Genomic DNA, 12,952 nt, shown 5'->3' with positions numbered 1-12,952 from the left:
GGCGCTACAGTCTGGAACCGTGCGACCACTACGGTCGCAGGTTCGAATCCTGCCTCGGGCATGGATGTGTGTGATGTCCTTAGGTTAGTTAGGTTTAAGTAGTTCTAAGTTCTAGGGGGACTGATGACCTCAGAAGTTAAGTTCATAATGGTTCAAATGGCTCTGAGCACCATGGGACTTAACATCTGAGGTCATCAGTCCCCTAGAACTTAGAACTACTTAAACCTAACTAACCTAAGAACATCACATACATCCATGCCCGAGGCAGGATTAGAACCTGCGACCGTAGCGGTCGCGCGGTTCCAGAATAAAGCGCCCAGAACCGCTCGGCCACAGGGCCGGTTCAGAAGTTAAGTCCCATAGCGCTCAGCGCCATTTGAACCATTTGAAGCAACTTCGAAATTACAGTTGCCATTGTGACAAACACAGATACGTCAGTTCAACAACCACCTCCAGTAACAGATCCATTCATGAATGTCAGATTAGAAAATATGACGAATAGTTTTCAACATCTTTTGCGAGATCTTGATGTGAAGCTAAATGATCGAGATAAGAGACAAGGCGACAAAAAGAAACCCAATCCCGAACATTTAGCAAAAATTCTGGATATATGCATGAAAGAATTTTGATAAAGTAGCCAAGAACACGAAGATCAGACTAAAGTCAGTCATACGGGAATAAGTTCCGAAATAAATAATTAGAAAAAGCAGATGGAGGTACACTCGGAACAATAAAGCAATTGACTTTTGAAGTTGGTGAGTTAAAGAGAACACAGACTGCAATGGAAACATCTGTGCAACAATTCTCAGACCAGTTTGTAACATCACAAGACAGTGGACTATCGATTTCTTACTTTAATGTTTGGTTAGGATTGTGTGTATTTTTCTGTAATGTTTATGCGGTGAATATGTTTATAAATGTTATTTAATTCAGTGATCTATGTGTCAATACATTAATAATAAATGTTTAAAAGTACTGTACGTAGATAGACTGGAATAGTCAAGGGGGTAACATCTGCAAGAGTGTCGATCGGTAGGCTTCATTAATGTCTTTGGATGCGACTGCTCGCGAAATAGTTGGAGAGGCAGCCACTGCATTGCTTTACTAGACTGCTTCTCGTTCAGACGTAAAATGTGGCGTATCGCAAACGCCGTCAACCGCCGACGCAACACGGCAACACACCGCTGCCGGGTTGGTTGCCAGCTGAGCTCCTAAGACTACAAGACATTCCGACTCCGCCATTTGCAGCGCGACCTACAGAGGGCATTCGCGTCCCCCAGACCATAGTACAGAGAGCGTGTAAATCAGCGAGAGGGGTCGCTCGTCCCATGAACCTATTTCTGCATCCGCCAGTCTCACTGGCAGCCAATCAGGAAGAAGTGTACCTCCCGGTGAGGGTAATTAGGATCCCGTCCGCGACAGTCACGGCAAGCCAGCCAAGAGAGGAAGTCTGCTCCGGATCCAGCACCGCAGACAGCACGCCGCCGTCGCCGGCGCCAAGGGAACTCTGAACCGGTTCGCCAGCCTGTGGGCATTCTGCCAGACTCACTTGGCAAGACTGCATAAACTGTGAAACTGTACAGACCGTAACTTAAGTGCTAATCTGTTCCAATGTGCTCCACTCCTCAAGAATAAGGACTTAATATTTGATAGTTAACTAATAGAGAAAGAACTCTGACTATGAAAATCTTGTTAAATTTATTGTGATCTTAAAGATAGGGGATGAACTAAATGCCCGTGTATTTCTTGTAAAAGTATTCAGCGTTCAGGATAGTTCGAAACATATTACAGTCGAATTGTGCTGAGATTTGTGTGCGCTTATAATGGTGTCGAAATGCTCGTCGCTACGCTGCAGTAAGAAGACTTTGTATGGACAGGCAGTATTTGGAATTATGTGAGCACAGAACAAGATTTCAAGATGTTAACTGTCAACAAAACGTGCTGTGGGCCCAATGCTGCATACTGTAAATCGACGCCATGAAGAGCCAGTACCATTTATTGCTACGTAATGTTATCCGCCGAAGCACCTAAGAAAATTCAGCCCAAAGTAAGATCTAACCAGTTTATCGTACGAGTTTGTACAGGCATACCAGTGTTTAGAACTGATATTATTGACACAGTTTTTCATTGTGATATTTGTTATATTTCAGCCCAAATATTTTCCATGATAGGCTCCTTCCTTTTCTTAAGAGAAATTCCGAGTTGTATTAAAAGAGAACTTTATTTGCATGAGTGAATATTAGTCCGACATTTTTTGTGATAAGTTTGAAACAGTCGAAACTTTGATAATGCTTTGTGTTAACCGCTCACAATTGAACAAATTAAATATTAATGACAGTGTGATCAAAGTTTTTCTGAAACCCAAAGGTAATAACCTTAATTTCTTGAAAAGACTATTAAAGTATTTTACAAAAGTAACTGGTCATGCTCAGATTAAATGATTTTAACAATCGTCAGTACTATCACATTTCCAGTGACAGCTCTCAGGCTGTTTTTCATTTAACATAGTTCCTTAAATGCCAACGGCCTTGCCGCAGTGGTAACACAGGTTCCCGTCAGATCACCGAAGTTAAGAGCTGTCGGGCTGGGCTAGCACTTGGATGGGTGACCACCCGGTCTGCTGAGCCCTGTTGGCAAGCAGGGTGCACTCAGCCTTTGTGAGGCAATCTGAGGAGCTACTTGATTGAGAAGTAGCGGCTCCGGTCTCTGAAACTGACATACGTCCGGGAGAGCAGTGTGCTCACCACATGCCCCTCCGAATCCACAACCAGTGACGCCTGTGGGCTGAGGATGACACGGCGGCCGATCGGTACCGTTGGGCACAAACACACTGAACACCAGTGCCACCAAAGGTGACCAAAGGCAGAGATATCGATAGAGAGACTACGAACTAGCTCTAAAATTAGAGTGCTTTTGGGTTCCGTTAAGGATGATCTTGGTTTGCGTAAGGCGGATGTATATCGCATTCCTTGTAGCTATGACATGGCGTATATTGGTCAGACTATCAGAACCGTGGAGGACCGACGTACTGAGCATAAACGGCACACACGATTACAGCAGCCAAGTAGATCTGCTATTGCCGAACATTGCTTGGATACTGGTCACTCTATGTTATACAACAACACCGAGATATTGGCATGCACGTCCAGTTATTGGGACAGTGTTATTAAGGACGCAGTTGAGATTAAATTAGCGAGCAACGTTGTAAACAGGGATGGAGGTATTTGTTTAAGCTCTGTTTGGAATCCTGCTCTCTCCCTTGTCAAAAAACAGAGGGACAGAGTCAACGTTACCTCACCTGCTAGTTCGTAGTCTCACTATCGATATCTCTGACTTTGGTCACCTTTGATGGCACTGGTGTTCAGTGTGTGTGTGTGTGTGTGTGTGTGTGTGTGTGTGTGTGTGTGTGTGTGTGTGTGTGTGTTATCTTTCCTGCATTAGTCCGAGAATCGAGGTTTTAAATTTGCCTGTACATTGCCTGCCCGTTGCAGTTTCCCTTGAAAATGGCGGGGTGTGGTCCCTCCGAAATATTTGCGGTCGCTGTTTATACTACCTGGCTGAATTCCAGTAAGTTGTTTGAAAATTGTTTACGCCAGGAGAAACTCAGGTCTCTCAATATCTTCTGTTTCCACAAAAACATCAACCACTCGTGCTCTATGAGGTCGAGCATCATCGTCCATCAATACGAAGTCTGGGACCACAGCACCTCGCGACAACCGTGCATCAGATCCCAAGATCTTACGGTATTTGACAGCAATTAAATGTTGCTGATTCATCCGTACAGTTTCATGAAGAGGTATTCGAGTGCTCAACATAATTGCTGTCCGCACCATTAGGGATCCTCCTCGATATCGTTCTCTTTCCATAATGTTAGGGTTCCGAAATTGTGTACCACGCGCCCTCGAGGTGCGAATTCGTTGAGAATCACTCTCCAGACAAAATCGGGATTTCTATGTGAAACGAATATCGGCTCAATGTTCGACCGTCCAGATGGCATGTTGACGACTCCAGACTAGACATTCCCTTCTGTGAAGACACGTCAGGGATAGAAATACGGCAGGTATCCGGCAGTAAAGGGCACGCTATCAAAGACTTCTGTACGCTGTTTGGCGTGACAACACGATCAGTGGATGCTGCGATGTCAGATGACATTTGCAGTGCAGTAGTAAGGCCGTACCATTGTGCCCTTACAGCCAAATAACGGTCCACTCTTTCTGGTGTCGTTCGTGGTCGACCCTGTCCTCGTCTCTGGGATATAGTTTCAGTTTCTATACACTGTCGCGTCATATGAGAAACAACAGAACAAGTCACATTAAGTCGTCGGGCCACATCAGTTTGCAACTCTTCTGCGCAGCCGAAAGTTTGTAGGCATCTTCTCTGTGCCACACTGCACCATCTGTGACTGTGTACAGAGTTATTGTGGATGTGGGACTCTCCTGCAAACACAATCCCACTTGAGAAGTGCTCTGACGTCATTGTGGGCATGGTTTTTCGTTGATTGGAATGCTGTCTTCCATGCAGAACACGATTGTAACGACATCTGTTGACAGTTTGTATGATTATATCGTGAATTAATTAGACACATGATAGATAAATAGCAATCTGCTGCTTTAATTTTGGACACCATTCTAAGTGTAAACAGAAAGAAGGCCAGTAGTCTGCATACTGACTCTCCGCACTGTCCAGTGGAGCTATGCGCGTATATGGGTGCACAAAGACTGTCCTGGTTAGCCTCCTAATCAAGCTGTAGCAGCAGCAGTATGAATAAAAGGTCATGAATGCTCCACTAGCTCTGCTGTCTTTCTCAGACGATTTTACAGAAACTATTCATCAAATTAATTTTTACGCTACATATAGCTTTATATGTCAGCTTCATGCTTAACTGGCCATGATCTCCCTAGTGGTCATAATTACTGTGATATTCTCGTTTAAATAAGACGCTGCGCGAAATTCGAAAAAGTTTGTAATGAAAAATATGGGTTGCTATGATTTTGCATTTGGTACGTATGTTGCTGCAAATGAAATTTAGCTAAGATGTTGAATTTTTCTTTAGACTTGGGAGGAGATCTGTCTTCAAACTCTCAAAAATGGAAATTGTGTAGCACATTCACTTCCCATGACTCGCATCTGAGTATGAAATGTTTACAACATATTTCATAGCGCAAACTGTTTGGGGCATCGGAACGAGATTTTGGCAAATGATAGCACACAATGAGGAAGCATTTGTCACATGGTTAACATTGAAACGTCCCCTTTGAACAATTTATACATGAGACTGTGCTTAAACTGACACACAATATTTTTAGCGCAACGCAATCTGACTTTCAAAGATCCCTGCAAAAGAATGGCCCTGAGTAACATTAAACTATACCTTTCAGAAATCACTTACCTCACAAAAATCTTGGTCACTCTAACTACTGCAATACAGCGAGCGCCACTACTGCCAGCTAAATAAAAGATTCAAACTACGGAAGGCACTAACTACTGATAGGGATAGTTAGCAAATGAAAGATATTAATAGAGAACAAACAATGTATTTACCTTAATAGTCATAATATATATAGCAGTTCATGACAAATTACAAAACTCCGCCATCTCTCTCCCCACATCCACCTCTGCTGGCGGCTCACCTCCAACTGCGCAACACTACGCGCTGTTCACATCCAGCTGCCGCTGCCCAACACTACAATGGCAGACAACAATGTAAACTAGACACAGACTGCACACAGCACAGCCAGTGACTTTCACACAGAGGTGGCGTTACCAATAAAAAAACCTAAACAGCCTACTTACAACATATAGAACTTTTTTATCTGTCAGTATAGCCAAAGCCATAGTTTTTATTTATTACTTTTTTCAATCCGTTACTGTAATTTTTTAAGATTCTTCGACAGTTACTAAAAAGAGAATTTACTAGTATGAACATAAACGTGAAATTTTTTATATTTCAGCAAACCGATACAATGAGGTTTTTCATAACGTATTGACCACACTAGTAGCCTTTTGCTCGTTTAATAAAACACTTAAAAATCGTGCTTCAATAGGTATTTGAAGACGAGTCTGAGCAATTTGTACTGTGCTTCAGCAAAAAATTCAAAATTGTCAACAATAGAAGTGTAGCCATTCCTTATAATGGATGAAGATTCTTCAAATGAAAAATGGTTAACAACTGCAACAAAAATAAATCGCCAATTCTGTTGTAATATTTGCAGAATCCTGTAACCTACTGTATTTTTACTATGGAACAACTGAAATGGAAAATTACCTAAGGATTTTCCCCCTGTTTCCATCTGGGAAGTATGAAAATAATTCGCAGCAATTAGTGTACCATATTTCTGTTCCCATCCCCATTTGAATGGAAGTGGTAAACTTGTCTCCCTTAACTATTTCTTAATGTATTAAAGGTAGATCATATATCCTTATGATCTATTTTAACTGTAACAGTTAGTTTCATGTGGTTTGTTAAGCAATGAAACAATGTAATTTTTAAGGGCCATCGATAGTAGGTGAAACGAGATTTGCTGTGGGTTTTCGCAACAATATTGCCTTATCAGCGCTGACATCAGCATTCTTTGGGCTCGATCTGTCACTGCTACCCTACTGAAGCAGCCTCACCTGTTGTCTGGGACCCAGTGCAGCACCATCACGCCGAACACCTTGCCGTAGGGCCCGTGCTGCCACACGGCCGTCTTAGTCACGTCGGCGTCCATCACGTCCAGCACCTCGTACGCCTTGACAGCCGGCACGGCGTTCTGCTCCTTTGCGTGCTTCACCATGGCTGGATTCACGTCACTCGCGACGATGACGGTTGACGGAGGCAACCGTGGAACCAGTACCTACACACGCAAACGTTTTATATCACATATGACATGAACATAAAAAGCTTTCATATACAACCGACTTCAGTAAATCAGGAGCCTGGACGACACAAATGAAGTACGTTTGGTGCACTTATATCTGTCATCAATGTGCTTCACCTGACAGTAAAATACTAAGAGCAATTAGATGGAGGGGCAATGGGATTTCCAAAGTGATTAGGATTGCTAGACTCTGAATGCAGAATAGTAGTTGGAGCTAGATGCATGGGACATTCCATTTCGGAAGCTGTTAGGGAATTCAGTACTGCGAGATTCACAGTGTCAAGTGTGTGCCGAGAATATCAAATTTCAGGCTTTACCTTTCACCACACACAATGCAGTGGTCGATGGCCTTCACTTAACTACCGAGAGCAGCGACGTTTGCGTATAGCTAATGCTAACAGACAAGCGAAGAACGTATCCATTAGGACAGTGTGGCTAAATTCGGGGTTAATTAATTATGTCATCAGACGACTGACGCGAGTGCCTTTTCTACAGCCTACAGCACCTCTCCTAGGTTCGTGAACCATATTGATTGGACCCTAGATTACTGGAGAACCATTGTCTGGTCAGATGAGTTCTTATTTCAGTTGGTAAGAGACAATGATAGGGCTCCAGTGTGGTGCTGGCCTCACGAAGCCACGGGCCCAAGTCATCACAAGGCATGGTACAAGTCGGTGATGGCTCTGTAATGGTGTGGGCTGTATTTCTATGGAATATACTGGGTCCTCTGGTACAACTTAACCCATCAATGACTGTAAATGGTTGCATTTGGCCATTCTGGGGCCATTTGCAGCCATCCATGGACTTCATGTTACCAAACAACGGTGGGATTTTTATGGATGACAATGCGCCATGTCAGTGGGCCACAATTGTTCACGAATGGTTTGAAGAGCACTCTGAACAGTTCGAGACAATGATTTGACCACCCAGATTGCCCGACGTAAATTCTATTGAATATTTATGGGAAATAATCGAGAGGTCAGCTCGTGCAGGAACTCCTGACGCTCCAACTCTTATGGACGGCCCATAGAGGCACAATGGCTCACTATTTCTCCAGAGGACTTCCAGTGACGTGAGTCCATGCCACGTAGAGTTGCTGCTGTACGATGGGCAAATGAAGGTCCGACACAATATTAGGGAGTATCCCATCACTTGTCACCTCAGTGTAAACAGCCTACATATCAACACAGTTCACTCAGGAAACTGAGAACAACGGTGCGTTACCATTTTTGGACATGGAAACTACACAAATACCTCCTTTGAGTTACCCTATCGTGACTGGAAAACCTATCTTGTCCCACAAAGCCCTTGAGCTGGCTCAAGTCTTGGATGCGCCACCGAAAAATACGAAAGGTGACAAATCATTAAGCAATAGAGATGATGGCTACTAACTTTCAGAGTCCTTCTGACCATCCCTGTCCGACTGGCTGGGAGCTATTGCAGGGCAGATGCCTCTCTGGTCATGGATATGACAATCTTAACAGCCGTAGGAGGACTGTCAGTGCATTTATGTGCACTCCAGGGAGAGAACATGGCCAGCAGAAAACTACCACGATGTTGATTTGCAGAGTGTCGCCAATCACAGGCAAGCTGAACAGTTCACGAATAGGTTCTTTCCTATACTCTCCCTTTACCCATGACTAGCCTGTTATGTTGTAGCGCGAATAAACTTTCACAAAGATGACATATTGATACCGATCGTCTGCAATAGAGGCACCTTTCGTCCGCCAAAACCAGTCTTGGCCCTAGGAAAGCCATTGTAATACGGACTGAACTTAAATTTTACATATTGCAATTTAAGTGTTTCATATCGTGATGCGGCACTGTGTCCAGAAGAATTAATCATTACACTGGCCTATGTAGTTATGTCAATTTGATTCCACCGATGAAACACTGGAACACTAAGAAGAAGTTGTGCAACATAATGAAAGTTGGTAGATGTATTTCTACATCTGAAAGATGTCCGTTCAGATATCTTGCCAGTCGCATGAGAGAGGCGCTAGGAGTGTCACTATGAGGGGATGCAAATCAGGTTTGCATTGTATACCACTGTAATGGCAGAGAGTACCTCTGAGATTGTATGTGGTGAGTTGGTCAGCAATGAGTTAGACAAGAATGCCTTTAAGGTGGTGGTGATGTTTGGTTTGTGGGGAGCTCAGCTGCGTGGTCATCAGCGCTCGTTCAAAGATCCAATTTTAACTTTGGACAGTCCAATTTTAACTTTGGACAGTCCAATTTTTACTTTGGACAGTCCAATTTTTACTTTGGACAGTCCAATTTTTACTTTGGACAGTCCAATTTTTACTTTGGACAGTCCAATTTTTACTTTGGACAGTCCAATTTTTACTTTGGACAGTCCAATTTTTACTTTGGACAGTCCAATTTTTACTTTAGACAGTCCAATTTTTACTTTAGACAGTCCAATTTTTACTTTAGACAGTCCAATTTTTACTTTAGACAGTCCAATTTTTACTTTAGACAGTCCAATTTTTACTTTAGACAGTCCAATTTTTACTTTAGACAGTCCAATTTTTACTTTAGACAGTCCAATTTTTACTTTAGACAGTCCAATTTTTACACAGCCCAATCGAGCCACTGTCACGAATGAAGATGATGACACAAACACCCAGTCACCAGGCAGAGAAAATCCCCAACCTGGCCAGGAATCGAACCCGGGATCCCTTGATCCAGAAGCAGCAACGCTTTAAGAGTTTAAGGTGATGAAGACGCCATTATCAACACCTCGCTGCTTTTGAACGAGGTCCTGTAATACAGCTACGTGAAGCTGGATGTCCCTTCTGCGATACTGCAGGAGTATAGCCACTGTGCATGACTGCTGGCATCATAGGTCACGAGAATGTACGGTCGCAACAAGACTGGGTGTCAGACAGGCGCGTGGCAACAGCGAGAGGGAAGACCATAGTGTTCGGTGAATGGCAACTTGAGCAGTGGTTGGCTCCACAGTGACACAACGAACTGTTAAAAATTGTTACTTCAAGGACAGCTCCTAGCCTGACGCCCTGTAGCGTACATTCCACCCAAACCACCGCCTTTGCGACTTCAGTGATGTTAAGCGAGAGCTCATTGGATGAAAGTTGGTTCTGCCTCATTGATAGTGATGACCGCGTGTTGGTTAGGAGGCGATCAGTTTACGTCCTACAACCAACTTGTCTGTGTGCTAGAGCCAATGGACCTACACCTGGAATTATGGTCTGGGTGAAGGACTGCGATGTCATACAACAGTAGGAGCACTCTCTTGGTTATCCCAGACACCCTGGCTGCAAATTTGCGCAGAAGTCTGGTGATTCGACCTGTTGTGCTGTCATTCATGAACAGCATTCCAGAGGGTGTTTTGCAACAGGATAACGCTCGCCTACATACCCAACAAGCTCTACAATGTGTCGACATGTTACCTTGGCTTCCTCGATCACCATATCCATCTGCAATCGAGTACATATAGGACATCATCGGACGACAACTCCAGCGTCGCTCAGTCAGCATAAACCGTCCCCATACTGACCAAGTGCAACAGGCATGGAACTCTATCCCATAAACTGACATCCAGCATCTGCACAACTCAATGCATGCAGCCAACATTTTGGACGTTACACCGGTTATTAATGTAACAGCATTTCATATTTGTAATGGCTTAAATCGCACTTACGTTAAGTTGTGATCTTGCACTGTTAAACACTTAAATATGTTACCTAGACAAACGTATTCCCTTTATTTCATCACTATACATTGAGATAATAGGTATGCTATCTAATGCTAACTTTGTGAATGTTTAATGTGGAGCACTTGCTACTTGATGGCTGAATGTTTTGGCAACCTTTGGACAATTAAACCGTAATTTATTTCGTAAATGTTCTAACAAAATGATATCCTACCTAACTCTAAGAGTCACATATAATATGATATATTAAATGTAAGACTTTTGAGGTATCTTAAATTTTTAAAAATATCTTAATGGTAAGTTCTTGCTGTTGTATAGTGCTGATATTGCGCGGGAAAGAAGGACGCTGGTTAAGAGATATTAATAGCAACAGTTGGACAGCGACTTAAGCATAATAAAGCCATATATGACTATACATCAACGCCGGGCAATTTAGGATATTTAAATAGCAAAACAGCATTTGCATACGCCATTGTCTTTGTAAAGTGGGATGACGACCCCAGCGTTGAAACACTGTCGCAATTAGCACAACGACACGTTGATCGTACAGCACTTCATCAGTTGCTGGCTTATGATAGGTGAGCTGTCACTTCGGACTCACTCTCTGGGATCCTGCACACATTGTGCTGCGTTCTAAGCACAAGTCAAACAAGTCACTGCAACGTCAATACTGGCAAGTAGGAAGCAGTTGTCTTATGCACCTGAAATGGATCTTTTTCATCAAAATCAAAATAATTTTTCGCAGGCAGCAATGCTGATGGTAGAACCCCTAAGTAGAAACACTTGTCCATTCTTCTGTTCAACATTTCTCCCGACGTTTTTTGTTTGGGTTTCGAGTTGCTTATGCCGAACATGTATTTGCAGCTATGACATTCGTTGATGAATAAATGTACGTATGCTGTGCCTTCAACACGTCTGACAAGAAAAAATGCACAGTGCAAGTAACTACGTCTCACCTACTGCAGCTGTGCTATGCTCACCGGAGAAAATGTTTCTTACTGGCGACCTTTTAGCGCTATCGATGGAGGAGAAATGCGACAGAGCAGTCCCGTGGCCTTCCACCACTGACTCAAGCCATGACGTTGAGTACTGCCAGTTGGTTGTACGAAATCTGCGCAGTAAAACTGGTCCACTTGATAGAACGGCACACAGTGTAGTGAAGTGAATGAAGTTGCCTGATTTGTTGCTGTACCAATGCAAACAGCCCAATGTAACCGCAAGAAATGATGTACCATCTACATCTACACAAACTCCGCAATCCACCTTACGGCGCGGGGAGGATGGTACTTGTACCACTACTAGCCATTTCCTTTCCCGATCCACTAGCAAAAAGAAAAAGGGAGAAAAAACGACTGCTATTTGCCTCCGCATGAGCCCTAATTTCTCGTATCTTCGGGATCCTTACGCGCAGTGTGTGTGGGAAGCAACAGAATCGTTCTGCAGTCAGCCTCAAATGCAGATTCTCTAAATTTTCTCAAAAGTGTTCCTCGAAAAGATTGTCGCCCTCCATCCAAGGATTCCCATTTGGGTTCCCGAAGCATGCTTGTAACACTTGCGTGTTGTTCGAACCTACCAGTAACAAATCTAGCTGCCCGCCTATGAATTGCTTCGATTTCTTCCTTTAATCTAACCTTGTACAGATCCCAAACACTCTAGCAGTACTCAAGAATAGGTCATACTAGCGTCCTACATGCGGTCTCATTTGCAGGAGAACCACACTTTTTTTGAATTCTCCTAATAAATCGAAGTCGATCATCTGCCTTTCCTACCACAATCCTCACAAGCTCGTCCCACTTCATATCGCTTTGCAATGTCACGCCTAGATATAAACAACACGACTGTATCAAGCAGGACATCACAAATGCTGTATCTGAACATTACAGGTTTGTTTCTCCTACTCATACGCACTAACTTACATTTTTTCACATTGAGAACTAGCTGTCATTCATCACAAACTAGAAATTTTGTCTAAGTCATCTTGTATCCTCCTACAGTCACTTAACTTCGACACCTTACCGTACTCGACATCATCGGAAAATTACCGCAGATTGTTGCTCTCCCTGTCTGCCAACTCATTCTTGTATACAGCAAATAACAGCCGTCCTATCAAACTCCCCTGGGCCACTCCTGACGATACCGTTGTCTCTGATGAACACTCGCCATCGAGGACAAATATTGGGTTCTACAACTTAAGTCTTAGAGTCAATCACATATCTGTGAACCTATTTCCTATGCTCGTACCTTCTTTAACAGCCTGCAATGGGGCAAAGTGTATAACACTTTTCGGAAATCTAGAAATATGCCCTCCTCCCATAGTTCACAGTATATCATGTAAGAAAAGGGCAAACTGAATTTTGCACGGGGGATGCTTTCTAAAACCGTGCTGATTCGTAGATATAGGCTTCTCGATATCAAG

The 12,952-nt window shown here is 43.3% G+C and overlaps 1 protein-coding gene across 4 annotated transcripts in view; it reads right to left on the bottom strand.

The window, feature by feature from the left end:
• Window positions 1-12,952, bottom strand: part of LOC126458275 (juvenile hormone acid O-methyltransferase-like) — a 77,263-nt gene that overhangs the window by 33,754 nt on the left and 30,557 nt on the right. For all 4 annotated transcript variants that reach the window (XM_050095206.1, XM_050095205.1, XM_050095204.1 and 1 more), the window contains one exon: window positions 6,616-6,836. In XM_050095206.1, coding sequence (XP_049951163.1) covers window positions 6,616-6,836 — 221 coding nt within the window. The remainder of the gene's footprint in view (window positions 1-6,615; window positions 6,837-12,952) is intronic.

This window comes from Schistocerca serialis, chromosome 2 (assembly GCF_023864345.2).
Source record: "Schistocerca serialis cubense isolate TAMUIC-IGC-003099 chromosome 2, iqSchSeri2.2, whole genome shotgun sequence".
NCBI lineage: Eukaryota > Metazoa > Arthropoda > Insecta > Orthoptera > Acrididae > Schistocerca > Schistocerca serialis.
Note: the sequence above shows the minus strand (reverse complement) of the source record. Positions and strands in the feature narration are given on the sequence as shown.